The sequence below is a fragment of the Podarcis liolepis genome, assembly GCF_965112155.1.
Source record: "Podarcis liolepis genome assembly, chromosome: 6".
NCBI lineage: Eukaryota > Metazoa > Chordata > Lepidosauria > Squamata > Lacertidae > Podarcis > Podarcis liolepis.
The window spans coordinates 32228061-32254389 of record NC_139559.1 but is presented as its reverse complement, the minus strand read 5'-3'; the positions used below and the strand labels follow the sequence as shown (position 1 = coordinate 32254389).

At 41.6% G+C, this 26329-nt stretch overlaps 1 protein-coding gene across 9 annotated transcripts in view; it reads right to left on the bottom strand.

The window, feature by feature from the left end:
- The window catches only part of PPFIA4 (PTPRF interacting protein alpha 4), a 107034-nt gene that overhangs the window by 17324 nt on the left and 63381 nt on the right, over positions 1 to 26329 (bottom strand). For 3 of the 9 annotated variants that reach the window (XM_083508456.1, XM_083508457.1, XM_083508463.1), the window contains 13 exons: positions 23199 to 23261; positions 22196 to 22287; positions 17928 to 18069; positions 16075 to 16280; positions 14123 to 14363; positions 13723 to 13758; positions 9960 to 10093; positions 7915 to 8081; positions 6754 to 6847; positions 6064 to 6145; positions 4883 to 5083; positions 3542 to 3604; positions 634 to 660 (listed from right to left, as the gene is read on the bottom strand). In XM_083508456.1, the coding sequence (XP_083364582.1) occupies positions 634 to 660; positions 3542 to 3604; positions 4883 to 5083; positions 6064 to 6145; positions 6754 to 6847; positions 7915 to 8081; positions 9960 to 10093; positions 13723 to 13758; positions 14123 to 14363; positions 16075 to 16280; positions 17928 to 18069; positions 22196 to 22287; positions 23199 to 23261 (1548 nt within the window). The remainder of the gene's footprint in view (positions 1 to 633; positions 661 to 3541; positions 3605 to 4882; positions 5084 to 6063; positions 6146 to 6753; positions 6848 to 7914; positions 8082 to 9959; positions 10094 to 13722; positions 13759 to 14122; positions 14364 to 16074; positions 16281 to 17927; positions 18070 to 22195; positions 22288 to 23198; positions 23262 to 26329) is intronic. The other 6 variants (XM_083508458.1, XM_083508459.1, XM_083508464.1 and 3 more) reach the window with 3 other exon arrangements.

Below are 26329 nucleotides of genomic sequence, written 5' to 3'. Positions count from 1 at the left end.
ACTGAAGGGTTTGGATAAACTGAAGGGTTTGAATCTATCTCTACCCTATATCTACTTTCAGACTTTCCAGTGATTGGGAAGAAACATTTGAAAAGAAAGGAAGCAGTGATGGCCTAGTCATGCATGCCAGAATTTTATTATGTCTGCCTTCTATTGGCAAAATGAGGACACATCTGATAAGGAAACAAAGGGCCACAGGTATTTGCTCCCTTTGCATAGGAATTTAGAGGTGTTCCAAATCTGGCTGAGAACAAGGAATACTAAAATTAATGTGGGAAACAGCAGTAAATCAATAGAGTAGATCTGTATGGTTTGCAAAACTATAGCTGTAATGGAACTAGGTGAGGGGGTGAGAAATGAGAGCTCTCTTATATTATGGAAAGTTTTTTTCTGTTTGGAGAAAACTGTATAGCATTAGTAACCAGAAAGTGTAAGCAGGGATAAGAGCATTCTTCATCTGTCTTCATTGAGAAAAGTCTTCCCAGCTTATTGAAACAAAACAAAACCAAAGCAAGGTGATAAAATCAGATTGTAAGTGTCATTGTGGAATCAGTTTTGATGTGTTCTGACCATTCACATAATTTTGTGTGTCTAAGCACAGTGGAAAAAGGCAAGATAATATACAAGTCTCACCTGTGCCCAACTGCCCTCCTCAGTGTCCTAAATGTAACAATGCAGCATGTCAACAAAACAACAGGCAAAGTAAGTTATCACCATATGGGGGCTGACAATATTTAAGATACAAGCAGAGACTACTTTATTATATTTTCATTTACTACATTTACATACCACCTTTTCCTCCAAAAAGCTCAAGGTGCAGCACATGCTTGTTCCCTTTCCATTTTATGCTCACAACTTTGTGAGGTAGAGTACGCTGAGAGAAAGTGACTGATCCAAGGTGGGTGGGGATTTGAACTCTGGTCTCCCAGGTCATAATCCAACACTCCAACCATTACACCACAGTGGTTCTCCAATGAGTGTAAAACAAAATAATCAGGATACTTTCACACACAGACCACACACATGGCACAAGCACAAATATGATTTCACTTTCAGGCTCTCATTCTTCAGCAGGCATAACATGAGGGATCTCACTGTAGGCAATATTTTGAATCTGCACATGCCACCATAATGTTACATGACTCAAACAGAGAAGCATATTCAAAACTTAAGAGATAAATAACAGATGCTGCACTAAAGGAAGGAGCTGGTGAAACTTCCTGGAGATTGACTGATTGTTTATTAAATTTCTATATCACCATTCACATAGGGCAGTTTACAAAATAAAAACACAAAAACGCACTGCATAGTAACAAAAACATTAACATCCATTCTTAAAAGATTTATTAAAATGGGCAGTGTGAACATAAGCACTGTTAGTAGATGGTTCCCTAAACCGGATGGAGGGGTGGTGGCCTGTTCTTGATGAAGCTACACTCCCTCTAAAGTAGTGGGTACGCAGGTTGAGGGTACTTCTGGATCCATTGTCACTTGATGCTCAGGTGGCCTCAGTGGCGTGGAGTGCCTTCCATCAGTTTCGGCTGGTGGCCCAGCCGCACCCCTATCTGGACAGGGATAACCTAACTTCTGTTGTCTATGCTCTGGTAACCTCTAGGTTAAATTACTGCAATGCATGTTACGTGAGCCTGCCTTTGAAGACAGCTCGGAAACTTCATCTGGTACAAATTTCTGCGGCCAGGTCGCTCACTGGGGCAAGAGGGTTTGAGCATGTAATACCAATCCTGGTATGACTGCACTGACTGCCAATTAGTTTCCTGGTCCAATTCAAAGTGCTAGTTTTGACCTTTAAAAGGCTTGGGACCAAAATACCTTAGGACCACCTCTCACCATATTAACCGACACCATCCCTGCAATCATCATCTGAGTCCCTCCTTCATGTGCTCCCTTCCACAAGAGGTCTGGAGGGTGGCAGCACAAAAATGGGCCTTTTCTGGGATGGCTCCCCATTTCTGGAATGCTCTCCACAGGGAGACTTGCCTCGCACATTTGTTATATATCTTTAGGTGCCAGACAAAAACTCTCCTCTTCTCCCAGGCTGACGTGGGTGAACAGTAGCCACAATATGTCAATAGCCACAAATTAATTTGTTTTCCTGATAAATGTATACCTTTCATCTTCAACCGCTAGTGCTCGCAAGCAGTAAATACAAAAAAGGAAATGATGCTGACATGTGCTGGTGAACAACTGCTAGCTACCTATGGCTGCGGTCACCACACAAATAGGTGAACAGCAAGTTACCAACTACATGAGACAGATAAATGTGCTTCTTGTTAGGCATAGCCCACATATATTACACTTGTAGATAGGTAGCCGTGTTGGTCTGTCATAGTCAAAATAAAAAAATTCCTTCCAGTAGCACCTTAAAGACCAACTAAGTTAGTTCTTGGTATGAGCTTTCGTGTGCATGCACACTTCTTCAGATACGTATCTGAAGAAGTGTGCATGCACACGAAAGCTCATACCAAGAACTAACTTAGTTGGTCTTTAAGGTGCTACTGGAAGGAATATATTACACTTGTATCTGCTTAATTAAGAGCAAGAAACCTGCCAGTCACCTTACATAAATATTGGCTGGGCAAAGGCACAGCTGCCAGCCACCCTTTAGGGATACATCTCAAAAGAGACCCTCTACTGTTATTTATTATTAATAATCTACAGGATTCATAACCTGCCAAACCAAAAAGGCTCTCAAAGCAACTTTCAAAAATCAGTTCTAAGATGGTCCCTGCCCTCAGGCTCACTATCTAAAAAGACATGACACACAAGAGAAAGGGAATGGGAGGGAAGAAAATTAATCAAGCTTAAGCATATGTTCTTAAAAGTTACAGTTAACTAGAATAAGTCAGTTACCATGCATACTGAGGGGGTTCCTAAATATTGTGGGTCATGGTTACCCGATAGAAAAGAATAATATATTTAGTTATAGCTCACATTTCCAATGGAGTAAACACCAAAGATGGCTCAAAGATTGTTGAACCCTCAACAATATGAAGTGTCCTGAACAACAATACATTTTGCATTTTTATCAAAGAAATGAATCACCTGGCCAAAATTGAACCAACCTCTTATCATGAGTAAAGTACAGTGGTACCTCTGGTTGCGGACACAATTTGTTCCAGGGTGCCATTCGCACCCCGAAAAGTCTGCAACCAGAGCAGTGCTTCTGTGCATGTGCAAAGCACGATAGAGCGCTTCTGCGCATGCGCGAACTGTGCAGAATGCTTCTGCGCATGCGCAAACCATGTAGAACGCTTCTGCACGTGCGGCAAAACCCGGAAGTAAACACTTCCAGGTTTGCTACGTTCTTAACCCGAAAAAACACAACATGAAGCATTTGCAAGAAGAGGTATGACTGTATGCTGAAATAGGTATACTGTAGTATTAGTCCTGAAAAAGCCTTACATTTTGATTAGATGCAAAATTATTTCCCTGCCTGTTTTTTATGAGGATGAGATGGCAGGGATCTCAGACACTTAAGGACAAATTATACAAAGGAAACTATCACACAGAAGAAACTTACCGTTTTGGTTGAAGTTGCCATAGTTTCCATCTCTTCGTGTGTCACCCAAACATTTCCAGATGACTAAGGGGGAAAGATGAAATAAATTAATGAGAGGGGAAGGAACAACTGTGATCTTGTCAGTAAAGCATTTTAATCTGAAGTCAACTTAAATTAAACCATGGCTAATGTATGGATGAAGATAGTTTTCAGTGGCTGTGGAAATGACAATAATGCTATGAAAAATCATGCTCAATTTACATTAAGATCCTGATTTTTTCATTCAGAAAAATATTTGAGGCTTTTAAAGAACAAGACCTCCTTTCTTCCCAAATGGTAGACATTGTACCAAGCCATCTGAATGAATATGCAGTTCTCTTTAGAGTTTTCAACAATACTAGAAGACCTGTAATTGCAGCCCCGTATTTCCTGTGCCTCACTGCCCCACTTACTGTCTGCTCTGCCCCATTTCCTTCCACCTCCCCTTATTGTGCCAAATTCTTGCATTAAGTCACCATGCCCTTTGCTTCTTCAGGAAAAAAGAAGGGGGAAGGCGAGATCTCTCAGCATATGTTAGTTAGTCCTTATATTTCTACCTACTGCTACTTCTCACCCAGTAAGCAGGGAAGTCAAAGCAAGAATATGATTTGAGTTTCTGAGAGAGCCAAGCACTCTTCAAATACAACCAATCCAGCTAGTGCCCTGGAAATAATGTTTGTTTGTTTGTTTCCTTCCAAAAGGAGCTCAGGGCAGCAAACAAGAAAATAAAAAGTCAATTTTAATATTTTTAAACAGAACCTAAAATAATCATAACTAATATATCAAAGGTTGCCAAAAACAATAAGATTTAGTATTCTTCAGCCCTCCAAAACCTGGGTGAACAGGAACAGGTCACTGTCACTAATTACAGGGATAAGTCTAGAACACCTAGCACTAGAACAGCTACAAGCCAGAGATAAGGAAGGTTGTTTTGAACTGTCTACTGGCAGTGACAAAACAGGTGGGCAAGGTACAATACCTTTGAGCAATTTTACCTGCCATCTTGACAGAAAGACTACATCCAAGCAAATAAGTATGTTAAGTTAAATGAACTCCTAGTAAAAGCCACTGGCTCTCACAAGGTGAAGTAAGGGCCAAGCCTTCTTGGATCAATTTTACCAGTTACACCTGAGGCACAAGATTTATCAAACTCTGACCACAAATGTTACCAGAATACAATATGCTAGCAACAGCCTGCACTACTCTGCCTCTCACTAAAAGACTTTAGGCTTGGGTTTTATCCCTTTACGTTGGATGCAGAATGAGCAACTGCAGTTTTCTAGGCCAGTTTGTTATCTCAAGAATGCAATATGAAGCACTTACTGTCCTTGAAGTAGGTGGAGCTGAAGGGCTTGTTAGTGATACCATTTCCTGAATTGCCAAACGCAGTTTTAATCGGTGAAGTGCGTTACTAATGCCAATCTCCCTCTGGATCTCTGTATCTGACAAGGCAGACATGATAGCACCACTCTTTACATTGGCTCTGCAGGCTGCAACATACCAGGCAGGCATACCTACCCAAAGCTACAACACAGAAGGTCACAGGTAAGCTTATGTTTACATCTCTACTCAGATAATCATCCTTCCCCACAGCAGAATTATTGTTAAACCACTTTGTTAGTCTGAGAGTATTGATAGGGTGCAATAGGAGTGTTTTCTCACTATTATGACAGCAGCCTTGGTCCAATATTGGTAGCTTAATAAAGAAAATAGAGAAAGAGGGAAGGGTAGATTTTCTGCAAGAGAAAAAAAAGTTTTCCATTCCATCTTTCTAACTGTGGCTGCTTTTCCTAGTTCAATACAAACAAAGTGATAAAATTGACTCAAGCAGTTTCTGGTCTAGTCAATTTCACCACTCTAGAGTGAACTTCAGGTGATTTTCCGGTTTTAAAAGACTATACATCTATGCTTTCATGAAACAAATGGACTTTCTATGTCTCAGAAAAGATCTACAGCCCTGACTTGTGACACACGATAGCATTAAATTGTTCACTTGTTTTGAAGAACAAATACAATAAGGCTGCAATCCTATACCAACTTACTTAGGAGCAAGCTCTCATTGGGAATTCTGCATAGACGTGTTTAAGAATGCATTGCAAATCTAATTAAAATTTTCTCAGCAACACACCTGCTGAAACTGGCAGAGGCAAATACAACAAATAAATAGATGAATAATTGGGAGGCTGAAGCCATTATTGAAGATAGGAACCAGGCTGCAATTTATCTCCTGGTGGTAAATTAAAAGGCAGCTGCTTTAAATTAACAACACAATACTGTACCATTGATATGCAACTTCAAATAGGTTAGCTAAAAATATATTCTAATTTAGGGACACAATTTTAAAGAAGATGCAAGAATTAATTTCAATGTGAGGTACAGAGTCTGGTTGTTTGAAAAAACACTAAGTCAAATCTTTGAAATAAATGGTAAATAACCTGTCTACAAAGAGCCAAAGCCATCTACTAGATACCATTAATCATCTGAAGAGCTTGAGGCAGGCTTACCTCCAACCAGGAGACTACAGTTGGGCCATCCCACTGAGCAAAGGGAATGCCCCTTCTCCGAGCATCTTCCAAAAGTTCATGTCTGGAAGGAGAAGCAGTAAGCAGTAATACAACCATTTCATTGCTAGCTAGCTGTGCACTCAACAGTTCACAGCAGTAATTTATAAACTGCTATTAAAAAATTATACTGTTTTCAGTCCTAACAAGTGGTTTACATTTTTTTAAAAATCAAGTAGCAAACAATAAAGCTAAAACCTTGAAATAAAAACGAGAAGAATGAAAACCTCCAGTCATATATTAGACACCATTAGAAACCACATAGAGTGTGTTCACTGCCCATTTAAATGCCACCTGGAATGGGGCTAGTTTCACCTCCCTTGGAAGAGAATTCCATGAGCTACCCTAATAAACCATAGATTTAAAAAAATAAACAATACTCTCTTGCAGAGTGTAGCTGCAAGAAAGTAACTAGAGTCACTTACAGACCAAGTGTGATAGTTCTAATAGGGATGGCTGGTGCCCCACATAAGAATTTACCCTGGCATACCTCCCAGAATCCTCTGCACCACACAAAGATTCTGTGTTCAATGTACAAAAGGTACATTTTATTTGGCAGCCAAATAAATGTTCTCTGAAAGTAGTATGTTTAAACAACATATCTGAAGGGAATACTAAAGCAGGCATTCTCACTTTTTTTTGAGCCGTCGGTCTTTTTCTGCTTGAGCTCCTAGTTTGCCAAGACCAAGAGAGTCCTGTATGTTTATCTCTGAATCTGTCAACATAACTGAGAAACACAATAGATAAAGAATTAGATTAGATTGTGACTCACAAGTGCTAGGGCCCCCCAAAACTAAAAATAAGCCAATTTATCTACCCAACAAATATTCTGCATCATTTTCCCAGTTGTTGCATTTCCTTTGCTACCAAGAACTTAACTATGACTTAGTGTTACATGTGAATACAGGCAGTTTCAACTGATCATCAAGCCATCAACTTTATTATCTGCTCTGCATCTCCAGAATCCACTTTGGCTACAAACCTACACACAGTTGGACTGCTAAAATCACGTTGATTTCCATATGCTTTAAGCAGCCCAAATTCAGATAGGCTGCAGTGTTTGCTTTTAGTGCCTTGTATGGATCTCCACAGTTTTTGTGCTGCCTGCTCCTCATCCCCACTGATTCACCAGTCCTCATTTCCTCCCTTATTTGCACTCTGCTACTTACTTACTTACATGGGCACCATATAAAGATGATCCACACCAGTACTAAAGGGAAATATAATCTGAGTCTTACAGTAATTCAGGGAAAAGGTATAACTGGCATAGCGTCCTGATCTTATCACTTAAAATCATGGAATCATAGAACTGTAGAGTTGGAAGGGATGCTGAGGATCATCTAGTCCAGGGGTGTCAAACTCAAATTCATCGGGGGCCGCGGTGCCGCTAGAGGGCAGACGTTCTCTGGCTTGTAGGCTGCCGCGCATGCGCTGAAGAGGCGGCTTTCTTGTGTCAAAAAAAAAAAGCGAGAATAAAAGGTGAAGGCTGGCGGCCGCTACACGGGCCACATGACGAGGTCTGGCGGGCCGGATTCAGCCCGCGGGCCTTGTGTTTGACACCCGTGATCTAGTCTAACCCCCTGCAATGCAGGAATATGTAGCTATCCCATACAGGGATCAAACCTGCAACCTTGGTGTTATCAGCACTGCACTCTAACCAACTGAGCTCTCCAGGCTGACATCTATTTTTCCTTTTTACTAAGGGTGGGTGAGAGAAAAAAGGAGTGCACCCTATCCAAAATGGTCAGCTGCCCCAGAAACCTTTCTTTAGAAGGAGTGAAGAGAGTCAAAGACCTTGCCCAGTAGCGCCTTCTCTGCTGAGCTGGATCAAGCGCCCTTTCTCTTTCTTTCCAAACAAGCGCCCAATAGAAGATTTGATGCCTTTCCTTTTGGAACCTTTGTGCAGAGAATCCTGGCTGCTGTTACTGCTGCTGGGATTACTTGCTTGGTCCTCTAAAAAGCTAAAGGATGTGAAAGAAACAGCAAGATATTCAGTCTGTCAGCATCTACAATGAAGTAAATGCCATTGCCCTCTTGGAGTCAGTCCAATTTCTTCTTTTTACAAAAAACATCCCTAATACATTTCACAGTGAACTGTTCAGTCACTCCCTGTTTGGGAGGACAGCAGTCAGCATCCACATGTGCCAAATAACTAGGGATAAGAAAACGGGAGAAAGACAGAAAATGGAGTTCTGTCTATGGAAGGGTAGTGAACCTCCATGGACCTAATTAAGCCTGACACATGTCCCTATTTGACCATGAAGCCATTCCCCATGGCTACTTGCCCCATGCCTGATGTTGTATGTGACATCAGGTGTGGGTCGGATGTAGACATGCCTACAAAAGAAGTATCAGAAATTTAAAGTGAGCTCCCAACTGTTCCTCTGCAATCAGGGCTGAATGGCTCTGACAGGGAGCCCTGTTAGGTTGGCTACACTAGAGAGTTCCCTATTGGAAATTCCCTAGCATAACCAAGGGAGGAAACAGTTTTCATTCAAATTGCTTCCTCCAAATATAGCATTTTTTCCTCCGCTTCCTCCAAACAGGGCTCCCTGAATCTGCCGGCTACAGCATCCTCCTCTGAACACTGACAGCTGTCAACCACCAGACATCATTATATCCAACTGTCAAAATTGGCCTGCATGGGTATGGGAATTAGGAATCTGGCTCACTGGTTGGATCCAGTCCCCCATCCCTAGTGTAAAGGGATGTGTTATTCTTTCAAATACAGGGAATGATAGTTATCAGAAAGACCCTAGAAATTCCCTATGAACAAGTCTTAGAAAACATCAGTCTTCCATTTCTGAACTTTGCCTTCATGGGAAGGAGAGGTACTGTTAGAAAGTTAAGAGGAACAAAGAGAAGATAACAGCCAACAGTCTGGAGAAGAGCCAACCTATCACCTGGCAGAGATCCCCACCCTTCTTAGGAATTAAACAGAGATTCTTACTGCCTTAGGAAGTCTCACTGCCTTTGTGACATCCACAGTCATTAAAACAATCACCACACACATCTCAAATTCACACCTATTTGCATGCCATGCAATCAAGGAGCAAAGAATGCCATACTAACAGGCCAGAAAGCAAAGGGCCAAGAACAAAGTTGTGGGCATATAAGGGTGAGATACATCACTGACCCAACCACTCAATACAGCTGATGTTATAGCCACATTTTCATGACCATTCCTGTCATTTAATGGTCATTTCAATGATTAGATGTAATGTTCCAATTTGTTGTTGTTTAGTCATTTAGTTGCGTCCGACTCTTCATGACCCCATGGACCAGAGCACTCCTGTCTTCCACTGCCTCCCGCAATTTGGTCAAACCCATGTTGGTAGCTTCAAGAACACTGTCCAACCATCTCGTCCTCTGTCGTCCCCTTCTCCTTGTGCCTTCAATGTTCCAATTATGCCTCAACAATCCCTTACTAGGAGTTTTCTCCACAAAGGAAAGGTCAGATCATCTACAGGGCATTCTGAAGAGCTATTGCCATCTATCTTTGAAGGAGCTCAAAGGAATGAAAAGTGCATGCTTGGGTTTCTAACAGCTAGTTGCAGATTGCAGTACACATTTAATTCTGGTAATTTCTCATCAGAATTGGGACACAAAATCAGCTTTAGACACAGGAAACTTTTGTAGATTTTGATAAAGTATGTACTTTATTCTGCAACACCAATGTGATACTCTCCTAACTGAATTGGAAAAGATTTTGGATTACCTTTCCATAACCTCTAATCCAACCTCTGATCCACCTGTCAATGTAACTGAACATACAGTACGCTACTGGCTACCTACAGTAGGCAGAGCCCCTCCTCCCCTCTCTTGTCAGCCCCCTATACCTCTTGCCTTCCTCCTGGCTCAGAGCAGGATGTCCAAGCTTCTCCAGCCGCAGTGTCCTGGGTGAGGAAGGAGGAGAAGTCTCACATTTTATGGTGGTTTTATCTTCTCGGCTCTCATCTCGACCAGCTGGTGACTGAACAAATAAGGGGAGGTCAGAGTGCAGATCCCTGTCCAAGCACCTCCCTCCCATCTCTATCTCACTCACCATCAGCATAGCTCACCTGCCAGTTCAATTAAAGGAGAAGGTGGAACAGGGTCACATGCATTTTCGGGGGCTGCTGCTCACTGCATGCCCTAATCCAAAGGCCTGGATGACTGAGTGACAATTATCAGTGTCACTTGGAGTGATGTAGCCCTAATGGGAGGGAATGGAGCCCAATAACAGCAGGAAGGAGGAGACAGGTTGTGACCCATCACCATCGTAGCAACAAGGAAAGCAGCCTCTGCCTTCCCAAGGCCTATGCTCTAACTTAGAAGCAACACATATACAGAGCTGCTTTTGAGTCTGACCATTCAAACTGCACAGATCTCTGAAGAAGGTATGTGTTGTCATCATTTAGATGAGCATATTTCCATCTGGTACCATCGGGTCCAAAGTAGCTTCCCACTGTTATAAGGGTCATCCTTGAAGTATCCTTCCATAGTATGTTGTCCACAACTGGGAGCAGGCAATTTACTGCCTAAGCCAAGGAACAATCCTCAATCAGCACTATCCAAAGATTGACAGGAGGGTGAACATGTACCCTGCTTACGCCTCCTTTGCAACAGCAATTGAAGGGGCAGGCTTAAAGAGCACTGCATGCACTAAGTCAAGGTGAGAGAAAAGTGGTAAACATAAGCTAAGCATGTGCTAAAATAATGTATTGTTCTCACAGACCCTGGTGTGCAGCAAAGCAGCCTCTTACGGTCTCTTAGAAATATGACACGATTCTCAATATTATGATTTTCTTAAGACTTCCATTTCTATCATGCTGAACTATAAACAGGAAGTCAAGGGAAACTGCTCTGGCTTCCCCAAAGCATTCTCCTTAAAGTAAATAGAATCTGACACTACAAGCAAGATCTAAGCATCCAAACAGAGGGAATAAACATGCTTCTAGAGACATAAGGCATAGCCACTGGGACAGGAGGTGGGTGGAGAGAATACACGCTACTGTTTAAACAGGAGTCATCTCCAAACTCATTTGCACTGAACAAATCACAGGCAGGCACTGAAGCTGAACACAAAGACAGATAAAAATGAAGAAGCGGGTGGAAGCATGCGGGGAATGGTAGGGGTATGCTGCTGCACACTACCATAGCCAGCCAGGCTGCAATTATGCTATTCATCATGTAGAGTGGGTTTTGAATGAAAAATTGGTAGTTTGTGGGGGTTTTTTTAGAATCCTAAAGCTGTGTATGGAGATAATTTTTCAGAAGCAAAAGGAACACTTCCTTGTGTTAAGGGCACTCAAAGATAGAGCCCAAATCCTACACCAATAGTGGAAGATAATTGGCCAAGCTAGATGGATGGGGGGGGGTCATTATGAGGAAGAGCCACTTTGCCACCATTTAAGAAGGTTAAACAGGGCAAGCACATCCTGCCAAAATAAAATGGGTTTGTAGATTTCTCCCACCAATACGTTTTTTACTTGATGGAGAATTGGTTCTTTTTTCTTGGTTCTTCGTGTTTTAAGCTCTACACAAGCACTGCAACACTGCAATGAAGAAGTGCTTCCTGAGAAGAATTATTTTTAAAGAACTAAATTCAACACACATTCCCCCACAAGTTCCTTGTCATCAGTAATGCCATAGCTACTGTATGCTAAGGATTGTGAGGCTTAGAATTGGGAACTTCAGGGTACAAGGCTGGACTGGTCCAGTGAAGTTCCATGGGTTGTGCTAAGGCTACAGAGGAAAACAGGGGTGTGCATCAGTCTCTGCCCAGGCATAGGCAAACTCAGCCATCCAGATGTTTTGAGACTACAATTCCCATCATCCCTGACCACTGGTCCTGTTAGCTAGGGATGATGGGAGGACTTCTGCCTTTGATTGAACAAAATAGTATATTCCATTTACTGTACCTCAGGCTTCAATTCTCTTCTTCTCAGACTACTGATGTCTGGGACCCCTGAGCCAGAGAATACATCCTCCAGGTTTAGTTATGGCCACAAACCAGTTCTAGCCTCAACCTGACAATCTCTAATCTAGTGCCTCTGACAGCCATACAACCAGCACAGCAGTTTCAGAGAACTGTCTGAAGTGCACAATTTAGGTATTGGGGAAATGGCAACAAAGTTTGAGTGGAAATGTTTGTATCCACTGTAATTAAAAGATGGCAAGGTTTTCTTCCTTTCTCACTGAAGATGTTGCCTGTGCACGGCCCAGAAATCACATTTTTAATCTATCATAGGTTAACCATTATGTACTTTGAGGAGGTGCACAGACTTGAGAAAACTACATTAGCAATGTATGCGTAGCACAGCATAGCGACTTATCATAGATTAAGGTCCTCTTATGCACTTTATTTTTAGAATAAATAATGGCACAGTCATGGTGGGTAGAGTTATGATGTTTGTCAGTGAAGTTACAGACACTGACCAATATGAATCTACAATGATATTTGCATAGCTACACCACTCTATAAACTGCAATATATGTTCCAGCAGAAAAGCACATTCAATAGATCTTGGTTTGAGTGCAGGGTATCTTGGTTAAAGACCGCTGGATCCTCAGCAACAAACTCAGTAATAGCAGTGTATTTACTGCTTGACATACAATTATCTATATAGCATTTACATGGAGAACCAAATAGTACCTGTGACTACAGCTACAGGATAAACTTTCATCAGCATCTTGAATGTCTCACCTTAAGCCAACTATAACAACAAATAATTGAAATTTCCTATGCAAAGATTCTTGTTTAAAGCATTTTCAGTGTAACTATATTTTACAGATGAATACAGTTGCTAGGTTGCAATCTAAAAAATTTGATTTTACATTTATCATTAACAGCATTAGCAGAGGGAAACTGTCCTGCAGCCCTGCTTCTGATGATTCCTCCTCTGATCTTCCTGTTATAGAAGATTGTAATATTCCATTACAGCACGCAAAGGAAGAAGGTACACAGAAGACAAAAGTGAAATCAGATTCTCCAGGTTGCAACTTGGCAGCCCTAAGGAAGAATTTAGCCAATTCTCTGCTTTTTGTGTGCAAACGTAACATGAAGGCTGTCAACATCAACCCTGCTGTGTGGGAATCCCTTGCAGAAGACCACAGTGCCTGGAGACAGGTTATTATGTCATGTAGCCACAGCAGTGGCCAGAAGGAGAATGATTGCTGTGAGGAGCGCAGAGAGAAGAAACACTATGGTGCATCTGCAGCACAGCAGCAAAACTGGATGCCTTCATCTGCCTCAGCTGCAACAAAATAGGTATCTCCCACAGCAGGCGCTGTAACTCTCCAATGGTTTGACTTCACCCCCAAAGGCGCACTCCTTCATTGTCTCCTGAGACAGATGCTAACAACATTTTGTGGAAGCAATGAAGGTAGTATAAGCAAGTTAAGAGTCCCTACCTAAAACAACACAATATTTTGCAACCTCCACCACTTCTCTTTTCAGCATACAGAGGTTTCCCAGAATAAAGCCAGCTCCACTATGTTAGTGCACTAGACCTGCTTGACAATAGTTATGACAGGGTTAGCGAGGGAGCAGAAGGGCAACGAGGTTACAGAAGTGGAACAAGAATACACATAAAAGAGAAAATAAACCAATAGACTCACAAGTAGCTTCCTCCTGTGTTTCCTCAAGTCACTGGGCTGCGAAAAACAAGACACAAGAGTAGAGAAATTAGTTTAAAATAACAGTATGAAGGAGAAAGCAAACTGTTGGTGCTGTAAAAGGCCTGCTACAGCTTGGACTGAAGAGAACATCAAGAGATTATGGGCATCAACCAGGACAGACAAGGCCTCCTGAAGACAAACAAAACAGCATATAATTTTGTCATTGAAGTAAATGCCTATGCACGATAAACCGAACCCAAGTGGAAATGCTAAAGACCAGAAGTCCTGCAGTCTGCACAAACGATATTCAGAAGCAACAAGACAATTCTAAGGAGAGCATATATAATCAAACAGCCGACCTGTCTATCTGCATTATCACCCCTCCTCTCGCCCTGCTCACCAGGGTCATGCTGCATATCCGATCAAGATCCTGAGCTGCGCTGCGAGAGGTGAGCTTGGGAGTAGAGCGCCCACTGACAGGAGGAGATGAGCTGGCCAAGGATAAGGCAGTAAGGGAGGTGGGGATAGATGCTCTTTTGCGTAGCTGTGTTAGATTCAGGGCCTCCATGCTACCACTGGTGACACGGCTCTCCAACTGCTCAGCCCGCAACTCAGTTGATTCTTTCTCCTCCTGGATCATTCTAAAGGTAAACAGGCATTTCAGCTCCGCTTGCAATGCATTTTAAAACATTTATTTAGACAAACACCACTTGGAATTCTTATCCGCTTACTCGTATTATGCAGAAAAATATAAAGGTATTCAATGGCTCCAACTCAGAACCATGTCACCCAGAGGGCAGCAATCTACCCCACTTCTCCTTGATGTGTTAGTTACCTCCATCTCCCCAAGGGCCTCCTCAAGACTTACTCTATGGTTTATGCATCTACATGACTCAACAAGCTATAGCAGAATTATTCAACCTGGGATCTCCAGATGTTGCTGAACTACAACTCCAGTCATCTCCCACCATCTTAGCCAATGGCTAGGGATTATGGGAGTTGCATCAGTGCTTTTTTTCTGAGGGTATTCAAAGATATGCAGCACCTACACCATTTTTCTGGAAGAAAAACACTGGTTAAAGGTGTGGCACTTACTGTAACAACTTCATGCTGAGTACTGTCACCTTTTATCTAGTAGAAAAGTACTGAGCTGCAGTATAACCTTGGGCACCCAAGGCTGAAGAACTCTGAGCTAGAACACAGCTTCTGATATTTCACTCTCTATTTCTATTTCCTAACAACTGTTTTGCCAGGCTCTCAAGCTCATACTCTGTATCCCTTACATATGGATCACATTTTGTAATACTTTCAAAATCCATAGGGCTAACAAACTAATATTTTTATTACAAGTTAAGCTTCACCTCCATATGCTTCAATCCATAAGCTCCTTTGGCATATTTATTGGCAAATGATAAATGCAAGGCAACTTGGGGTAGGATTCACCTAAGTAGTTCCATCAGTAGAAGTCCTGCATGAAGACTTCTGTTTGCGCAAGAGAGCTGTCCCCTCCTCTCCTCCCTTAGCACACACCCTGAGGGCTTTTGGAGTGGAGTTGTGAGAACCCCTAGAACAGTACATGTGGGAAGAGTGGAGGGAGGGCGTGTTCTGTCTGGCAAACATAGCTCAATGTTGAATTCTTCCCTTAAATTAGAAAATTAAAGCAGGAACTAGAAGCCACCCTGTTCCTATTTTATCACTTTGCAGAATCTAGGAAAAGATTTGGTGGAAATCACCAAGCTTCCTGCACATTAGTTTCCTTAACCTTAAAAAAATAAACAAAAAACTTCGCAGTTTCACTTGAAGGCATTAGAATCACAACAAAATGTTTTCTTTGGACTTGTAACTATGATGTTGAGTTGGGGACAGATGGAAGATTACTCATTTTTCTTTAATTAATATAGCAATGTTGAGTTTTCTTAGAGCATGGGAGCACTGAATGAGAATATGCTTCTATTTAGTACTACTTTCAAACCAGTGCTGAGACAACATTAGCAACTAATCATGTGCCTTTATGTGGTTAGGTTACTCTGCAGCAACCAAAATTGGTTGTTTCAAGTCTTCATCTCCCTCCCAGGTTCAGCTCTTCCTCCCATCTTATTTTGTTAAGGTTTCCAGAGAGAATGCTACAAGGTATGTCTTCATCCTTTATGGATTATGCAGACTACTGTATCTTTTTTTTATTTCATCTATACTATGCTTTGAGATCTTCAGAAGGTTGAGATTAGAGATGACTGAAAGCAGTTCACTTTTTCTGAGAGGAAGTCCAAACAAAATTATTTAGATTTTTTTCAGAGTCACTGTGAAAATATAGATTCAAGTCAATATCATGAGATAGACTGCTCCATTCCATACCTGATCTCCTCATTGATGGCATCAAGCTGTTCCTGCAGCATCATAGCAAGGGTCTGGGCATCAGAGTGACCGCTTGGAGACAGCATGTCCATGGAACTAAACACAGTCTCCCGATCATCCTCATCAACATCAGAGATCTCTGGGTCACTATCAAAGGTGTGAGTTGTAGCGGCAAGGACCCCACCTGGCTGAGCAAGGTCCCAGTCCTGAATACATAAAACCACAAAATAACTCATGCAACCACCACCATGTTAAAACTCCAATAAGAAGGAGCCAAAGGGAAGAATGCAATTTCCCATAGCTGTACTCTGAAATGAAGGACCTTCATTTATCCTGGGCTATGGGTGATTTCACCTAGCCAACCTTGACAGAACTATGCTGAGACTAGAACTTATGGGAGTTTGGATTTGTTCCTCTGAAAAGCTCCAACTTTTGAAAGGTATAGCAGCATCAGGAGGATTTAAGGAAATTATTTTGTGGATTAAGCAGCCTTCATTGGCATTCACTTGGCTACAATAGAGCAAAGTGTAAATGGAAGGCCAGAGAAATGGCTAAGAGAAACATAGTTTATTTTGTTTAATGCAGTCTGGGAATGACTTGCTATAGCATTGGAGTTGCCATATTTGATACAGGTCAGCAGCATGCCTTTAAACATTCAGTAGGCTTACTAAACCATCTCAAAGTAAGCAAGCAGTACCGGTATGTTGCTATGTCTGGACCACATATTGTTAAAGCAGAAAAACACAATTTATAGTCTGCCAGAACATCATGTAAAACATGGTTTTAAGTGTCAATAAAACATTTTGATATACAGTACACATAACCGTCTACTATTTATATCTCAGCATAAATATGACAGTTTGCTCCCCAAAGAATAAGCAACTAATTTTTCTACAGTATCCATGTCTCTGCTATTAATTTCATAGTTGCCCATTCTCTAACTGTATTTGTGAGCTCCATACAGAGCTGTAAATTCATTACACTAGAGTAGTTTTCCCATATTTGGTTTACTATATGATGTAGGACTACAACTCCCATCATCTCTGACCATTGGAAATACTGGGCTGGGGTTGAAATTGAAGATCTAGAGATCCAAAGTTGAGGAAAGATGCACTAGAGCTTAACAAGAAAATCCTTGTTCCCTATACTCTACAACTACGGTAATTGGTCCTTTGAACTCTTTCAATAATACACTCACTACCTTGAGTTTCCTGATGGAAAAAAAGGCAGATACTACATCTATCCACCCTTGAAACAAACAAAAAAAATTCACCAAGGTGTTTACACTTTGACTTTTGCCTGTTTTAAATGGACTGAATTGAGCCAGGTCCACTAAAACAAAACTTAAGTGAATTCAAGTTGCATTCAAGCTTGAAAGTGGGCCTTAAAGGGATGATATGCAACACATTCTCATTCTTCTCAACATGTAGCTACATCTATAGTATTCAGGCAAGTGCTGTGGCTTCTAAGTGTAATTACTGTGTAACAATACAAGCATACGCTCAAACTAAGCAGTAAGACATAAGGCTTCTTTCTTGCCCAGATTTCACAGCATAGCAAAGACCTTTGAAACTTCATCTCACCATCCTCTGCAGAAGCCCATCAAATAAGTACTATCCTGGCCACCATCCAGTGGCCTTTCTGCACAACAGGGAGTCTCTTTCCTTCAGAAGGGGTTTAGGTCTGCAGCTGTTACTGCCGAGTGAAAGGCCAAAGCCCCTCGTTTAAAGGCGCAGGACAGCTGCTGCAGCTGCTGCCATCACAAAGATTTTGTGATATGCTCCAAGATACAGGCGTAACTGGAGCTGCCTGCTAAAGATTAGCTGGAGCAAGGCAAACATCAGGAGCTTTACCTTGGAGGGGTCTTCCCGCAGAGCTGTAAATCGGCTCTTTGGTGCCCGGTGAAGACTGGAAGGTGTTCCAAAGGGCTCGGCTGGTGCATGGACAATAGTACTCAGGGGATACCTGAGGTCTGGAGTGCTTCCAACAAGCGACCTACAAAAAAAATAAAGAGCGGGAGAGGAGAAAAGTCCTAAGTAAATAAAAATAGCATAATTTAGTTTTGTTTAATGGGGATAATCCATAATAAATAGTTTTAATATTTTTTACTTGTTTTTTTAACCACCAGTCTAAAAATAGATCGTAATTTCAGACACTGACAGCATAATACAACACACACTGAGAAACACAGTATGCTATCATTGTCTCACAGCCAAAAATATTCAACTAAACGTAAGTCTGGAAAAACAGGAAGTCCATACAAGGATGAACAGTGAATGTAGTTTTGGATAACTGAGATTCAGACAGTAATGTGGGTCCATAGCCAGTACCAGGGAAGTCCAAACTGGGTGGGGAACAGGGTACAGTTCTGGTCAACACAGGTCCATCCCTTGGTAAATGAAACACCTTGAATTTAGTAGTTCTACTTTTAAAGAAAACCAGTGACCTTCCCTCAGTAAAATCAGGAAAGCAAGCTATTCAGTAGCACTCTGATTCAACAAGATGACACTAGTGCTGCATGAGTGTTTCCGAAGGGTGAAAAGAACATTCCAGGAGTTCATTTTTTTACAATGCTTTTTACTCTATAACAAAATAATTTAAAGTAGTCACAAGAAGCTTAAAACAATAAAAGTACAAATGCCACAACAGACTTTAAATAGCAATCACTAAGTTGGGGTTAGAGTGCTGCCAGTCATCAGTCAAGGAAGGAAAACTACATTTCCTCCAAATAGATGATCAGTGGTATTCAAGATCTTGCTCCAGAATCTCTTCATTGCTGGGAAACACATGTGCAACACCCATTTCCATGTTCCTTCTTGTTGGACAGAGGCCAATATATATAGCTAAACAAGCACTTAAGAGTGCAGGATGTGACAATCCAAACTTTGAAGAACTTGACCCTGAATATTAAAGAAGCATTCCGTTGATTAGCAAGTAATAAGCAGCTCACAATTTTTTACTTAAAGTTTAATGCAAGCCCACCAGGTCAATTGAAAGAATATTAAGTTTCAGTTCTTTAGAAGCAAGCTTGAAATGCAGGGTCTCTTATTAAAGTACATGTGTGTGACAGTGCACACACACACTTTTGAAATTTAAAATCATACTCGAGTAATATTTTAAATGTTTATATGCCAAGCTTATCACATGCCACACCAGGCTCACATACAGGCTACCAAGCGATCTCTCATCACACTGTCTGAGCCTAAGAGCCTCATTTCAGTCTGGAGAGAAGGAGATCAAAGTGAAAGTGACAACTGAGATCCCCAGTGGGTGCAGCACTTTCCAGCCCTATCATTTGAGCACTCCAGTGTTCCAGGATATCTGGGGGTGAGGGAGAATCCAACACAATTATCTGCCTCTGAAATACAAAGACACATCCTGTAGCAAAACATACAGAGTCAGTTTCAGTCCCATCTACCCTTCCATTCACCCTTTGGCTCAAAAAGACTGTTATGGTTTATTTTGCAGCATATCCCTAAACAAGAAGTTATTCTAGATTGCTAAGGTTAATAGCAGAATATGAAAATCATCATTGAAACCCCAGGTATTCAAACAATGGTGTTTGAAGAAGTTAGAGGCCTGTGAGAAACCATGGGGGGGGGAGAAATCATTGTAAAATCCCCTCATAGTACAATACATGTAATGTAAGACTGCAGACCCCTGTGGCTAAATGAATAATTTACAGAGTGTATGGAACCTGAACACAAAAACGGACCATTAGTAGGAACATATTCAAGAGTAATTGATGTGAGAAGGCGAAAGACAATAGTGTTTCACTTTCCCCCTTCAAACTCCAGTATCTATAGTACATGCACCTTCTTGTTCTGCTTGGAGACAGCAGTAGGGGGACATAGTATCCACCTCTGCAAAGAAGGGGAAAGAAAAACCTGTCAGGTGTTCCTTAAACTAGGCATGATTCAGACAACAGAGGCTGAATTCAATCCATAATGGCTGAACAGTGTAGAGAATTCAGGCTGCAATCCTACACAATATTTACCTGGAAGCAAGCCCCAATTACCTCAGTTGGGCTTACTTCTGAATAGATATGCAAAGGATTATGCTGTCAGGGATCTGTCAATAGGCTGTTTGAACAAGCAATGATAAGTGTACATGGAAGGGATATCATCTCTTTTATTCCAATGAAGAGACTGCCACAAGTGATGGATTAGGAGTGGAGTGACATGACTTCATATTTCATCTTACTTTTCTTCCTTATCTCATAAAAAAGCAGAACATGTCATTATATGTGAACATAACAACCACTCTATTCAACTATGTCTGTATACCTCTTATTACCAGAAACTGTGATCAGACAACACAGCACATTACAGGGCTTGGGGTTTTTCTCTGAAGATTACAGTTTCACAGATTACGGATTACAAGGGTTAGCAAGACTCGGCACGACAGTTCCAATGGCTTCCCTTTACAATACGGCTTCAACTTTCTTTTCTCACCATCATCCCTTTTTTTCCTAGCTTGTAAGTCAATTTCCATGAATAGTCATGGTTAAACAGAGCTCTCGCATCAGTAATGCTGATTTGATAATTCCACAGTGAAACTACTTTAAAAATGGGTTACATACTAGCAGGGTAAATGTGGGCTGAACTGCAACAATGTGTTCACTGTAGCAATCAGGACAAATTCCATTCAGAGCTGCATTATTCCAAATCATACCAATAGTCCATCTAGCCCAATACTACTTTATCTTCAGCATCTCAGGAAGAGTTCTCTCAACAGCTTGCTTATTGGAGAATCTTTAATTGGACATGCCAAGGATGGAAGGAGCCATGGGCCACCACAAAAGGTGCAGAGTGTCCACTAAGAGCAGGATTAGCACAATGGCATAGACAACCTACTAAAGGTTACTGTGCCCACTAAACCTATTAAAGGTTGCAATCAAAAGACAATACCTGAGGATCAATATTTATTTTAGATTCAATCACAGAGGCTTAAGACAGGTAACCATTTAAGACCACAATGTACTGACTAAATACATTAGTCAGCAAGATAATCAGGTACAAAATGAAACACACCAAAGTTCCCTGTTAAAAATACAGGTTTGAATTTCACCCTGTTTTATAAACTGAAGTACTATCAATATATGAAACACGTAATGTGCGAAGAGAACAGATGCCCATTGGAGAGGTCATCCTTCCTATTTACCAGTGAGGCTCCAAAACAAAAGCAAAACACTGGTAGCTAGAGCACTGCAGGTGCTTGCTGTCTTATCTATTTTGCTGGCCTGTTGTGTAATTGCACCCTCTACTGGATCACACAGTGATAGCAAAGAGTCAGATTTTGCTTTCAGATAAATTTTATTAGGCCAGTTCAGCATTTGAAGAGGCAGATGATAGTGGGAAAGCTTCTTTTGTGTTATTTGCAAGAAGGACTTGCAATAAAACATAGCAGTCTGCAGTGTTCCTGTTTGGATCTCCAGGATGCCCAACAGCATGAGTCTTTTAATCTCAGGTTGCAGGTTTGAGCCAGATGTCAGGCAAAAGATTCCTGCATTGCAGGCAGTTGTACTAGATTACCCTCAAGGTCCCATCCAATTCTACAGTTCTACTCTATGAACTGTGCAGCTAAAACCCAACTGGACCACCAGAAATCAGGCTCTGCTATGATACAACCATCAGGTATGCAGAAGACCTATGTTTTAGTTGCCATTAGGATGAAAACAATTTGTGACACAGCCACTTGGGCTCTGGTAGCCCTTTAATTTCAGCAGCAACTTTCAAAGTTACAGAGGCCAAAACTAACATTTTGCCAAGAACATTTTTACAAGTTTCAGTAAATGCAGCCCACCTGATTGCACATTCTGCCTCAATGTGAAGAACTCTGGGATGTGAGAAACATCAATGAAAAGTCTGCAGATACCAGCAACACAGGCTGAGGCATTGGTTCAGAGAGACAACCCCCCTCCCATCAGTATGTGGGGTCATTCGTTTGTGTTTGTTTTATTATGTATTTTGTATTTTTCTGTTATGAACTGGCCTGGGATCTTCAGATGAAGGGAGGTATACAAATTTAATAAATGATTAGGATGATGATGATAACAACAACAACAACAACAACCAATTGTCACAGAGGTATTTGCATGAAAAATAAATAATATTCTCACCTTGTATGTACACTGTCAAGAAAAGATCCACTTCTTGTCTTTAATTGGTCAATTTCTAATCTCAATTTGTCAATTTCATCTGACAGCCTTCTCTGTTCACAACAAAATAAGAAATAGTTTCTCTATAGCCAATACAACTATGGTAACACATACATTTCATACCATCTGTGAATTCAAAAGTCATGCAGCAATTGTAGATTATCATGCTGAAGGGAAAGCAGGGGAGAATAAGGCGACAAAGAGGCAGGGAAGAGGGTGCGGGAAAAGCAGGCACTTATTGGTTGTTGGCTGTTACATGCAGCAAGTGAATGCTACTAAGGACACTAATTGTATTCCTGTTGTTGCTCAGAGAATGTAGTTGGTCATGCTAGCAAACAGCAAGAAATCTATAGCTGTAGACAGAAGTGACCAAAAAGCCAAGGCTGATGCTAAAAATCATTGAATGCAAGCCTCAATACCATAAACAAGAAGATCATGCAATATAGTGCAATTTTTGTCCACATATTAAAGGTAGGGGAGTGAAGTAATCCTGCTACATCCATACAAAGGGTGGGAGTCAGTTAATGCGCCCTGCCAGCAAAGCTACACAAGAACTTTGGTGAGGGCAATGGGGTTGGAAAGGTCTCCAGTTAAAATGTTGAAATGACACTAGACAGGACTCCAAAGGGAGTTATTTGCAGTTTACTTTACTACCTTTTAGCTAAGATCCTATCCCTACTAAAATTCTGCCCCAAATGCAGTGTTTGTGGGCAGAACAGAACCACTTCAGTTCTCTATGAGGACATCCTGCTCACTGGAAATGAACAGAGTTTGATCAGCTTCTCTTCTAAAAGAGGACCCAGCAGGGAAGGAAAAAAACTATTTATAGTGATCTATAAAACTATTTATAGTGATCATGATACAATCACTTGACAGTTTCTGATCATGCAATTTCAAGGCAACAAAAACGCACTTAACAAATATATTTGCCACTCCTTTCACAGTTCCCTGGAGTGGCATTTACCTTGTCATGCTGCTGCTCCTCTATTTGTTTTTGGGTATTTTCCAGTTCTTGTAATAATGTGTTCTTAAAAAGCAAAGGTGAGTAATTACAAGAGAGAGAAAGGGTGCTTCAAATTTGATTTAAAATTGGAGCTCTTGGAAAACAAATCCACTTCCCCAAATGATCAAACTTTTTTGCGGTAAGGAATATGAAAGAAAAATGCACTGGAAAGTGTGGGTTAACACTTTCTTGATGCAATTCATCTAATCTCCCCACAAACAAATCAGACTGAACACTCATTAAGAAACCAACGTTGTCTCATCTCTCCACAAACCAATCAGGCTGAATGCTCATTTAGCAAGGGACCAAAGATATAGGTCTCTAAGTAAAGCTGTTCAAGTGGCTTTCTGGAGAACTCTGAGTATTGAGATTGAAAGCCATATATCAGAACAGACATCTGCATTGTCCAAAAGATAATTGTAGAAGTGATCCCTCCACAAGAGTTCACATGAGCCTCTAGGGAGGATGCCAAAAATTAACTTCCAAAGGCAGCAGTGTGCCAATTTACAAAATAAATTAAGCACTTAATATTTTTATTAGCATTCATAAAGGCAAATGGTATTGGGGAACCTACAAGGCTACTTAGATTTGACAGTGACAAATCTGAGCCAACGAAAGTTCTTTATGCCAAGTTTCTAAACTTGAGACCAGTAGAACAGGAGGGGTTCCCAGATGGCCAAACAATTAGGATTTCAGCCCACAGCATTACTCCCTAAACTCACATAAAATCACTTACACCTGGATGCAGAGAATGCAAAATGCTATTATTATTATTCTTCAGCACCAGTATAAATGAGATAATGGAAGAGGTAATGACCCATTGGTGCCCTAAATTCTGGGCTCATTAGCTACAGAGGAAGAATTTGCTATAAATGGCACTGAGTGCTATCCTTGTTGATAGGAAGAAAAGCTGGCTCCCATAGAGCAGGTCCCTACATGGTGGATCTTTTTGCAATTCAGAGAGGAGATGAACTCAGTCTAAATGGTTGCTTTGTGTGCTACCTGACCACACACCTAACTGCTTGTATGGGAGTTTCCTCTGTTCCCTTTTCCATGAGGGGAGGGAGGGGGGAGAAAGAGAATAAGTGTATCCTTTAAAAAATATGAAGAGGTGTGAGTCAGGTCCAGAGCCGTCTTTCCCATACGGCTTAGTGGTGCGTTGTGCCAGGGCGCCGGCCTCTCAGGGGCGCCCCAGTCAGTGGGGGAGCTGTGCAGCTTTGCCGGCAGCCTCCCCTTTCCCTGCATGCCCGCCAGCTGCGCCCCGTCAACCATATGGCTGGTGGGCGTGCAGCCTGCCTCCCAGGCCTCCGCGGCAGGAGAGCGATCCCTCCAGAGGCTTAGGATGGAAGCTGCGCCCCACTAACTATATGGCTGGTGGCCGCACAGCATCCCGCCCATTGCTCTCCCGCAGCGGCATGGGGGAGAGTTGCACACCCCTTCCATGGCTGGCAATGCGCAGCTTCGCACCCCCCCACACACACTATCCATGGTTAATTTGGGGGCGCTGAATGGATATTTGCACCCCGGCACCACATCTGCTAAAGACGGCCCTGGTCAGGTCTCTATCATAATGGCAACATAGAAGAGCTAGGGCTGAAAATGGGTAAGCTTCAAAAATGCATTCCACCCCTGAAAATGTACTGTACTGAAGAAGACCCTGTCTTTCCCTAGCAGATTTCAGCCAGGCAATTGTGCCTCACTGACTCCCGTTATGGCTCCCTTTTGTGCAATTTGGAACCTGTCACACCCCAAGAGCTAAACAACTCTAGTTACAGGAGAACTGAGACAACTGAAGTTAGCATTCAAAATGCATAGGTGTTCTAATCAGGCCCATGAATTGTAAATGCAGAGAGGAATACTTTTGATAGCCCTTGAGCAGAGCTTGTCAAAGTCATTAATGTTTGAATATCCAGCACAACAGCCATTTTAAAAAAAACAAACCACCCTTTGAGATGGAATGACTAACACCGGGGTCATCAACCCAGCACCTGTAGGCACCGTAACATCTGGAAACAATTTTGCTGGTGCTCCTGGACAGGTGCCCCACATTCTGAGCTTTTATTTATTTATTCATTTTTAGGTAAGTATCAACCCCTCCTGGACAGAAAGTTATGGGGCAAAATGTGCAGGTACCTACGAAGTGAACTCAGTGAAATGAGAGTGGTGTTGCTATCTTCAGTATTTTCCTAGTACTGAGAATTGCTCCTTGTTGTTATTAGACAGCAACAGCATCAGCGTGTGCGTATATAAAATAAATATTGTGTGAACTCCACAATCAAAACCAATACTACAGAGCTGACTTTCTATGATAAGCATAAGGTTGTCCAGAGTGGCTGTCTCTGTTATGCCACTCTTCATGGCATCCATTTTGCATTATGCCACACCACCCACAGAAGGCAAGTTTTGACTGGTGCCTCCAGAACACTCTCAAAATTCTAAATGTGCCTGTGGGTACAAAAAGGTTTGCAGCTCCTGGCCTAACACAATCAGAGCTCAACAGACAACTAGACCAAACGAAGATTATTTTCTTTATGACATTCTTTTTATCACATTTTTGGCATGTGCAACACAGCTGATCATCATTGCATTCTAAGTACATAATAATTAGAAGAGAAAGGAGTGATTGATTCTTACGGAGATTATTCTCATTGAAGTTGGCCCACTGAAGATCCAACTTCACACAGTATAGATATTACAATTGCTACACACTAGCAGAAGGAAAAGAAAGTGGTAGGGACACTTAAGACGGTTCAGCTGAGGTATGAGGTAGGAAGTGAATTGATATCTGTGCCATCCAAATTACTAATAAATATTTATAGACCCTTTGCCATTACAGCAGTATTTATCTCAAAAGTACAGGCTAGATTGCCCCTTGAAAACCATGCACATGAGGTAATAATTTGGCACAGTAAAGTAACAAAAACGTTTTAAAAATCTCCGCCCCCCCCCATCCAACCAATTACCCAGCCATCATCAATGAACAATGGCTTTTTGATACCACTACAAATACTTAGATGCCAATACATGAAGATGTAGGTAGTTGAGACTTGATCTCACACAAGAGCATCCTAAAAGCCAAAATTTTGTTCCAC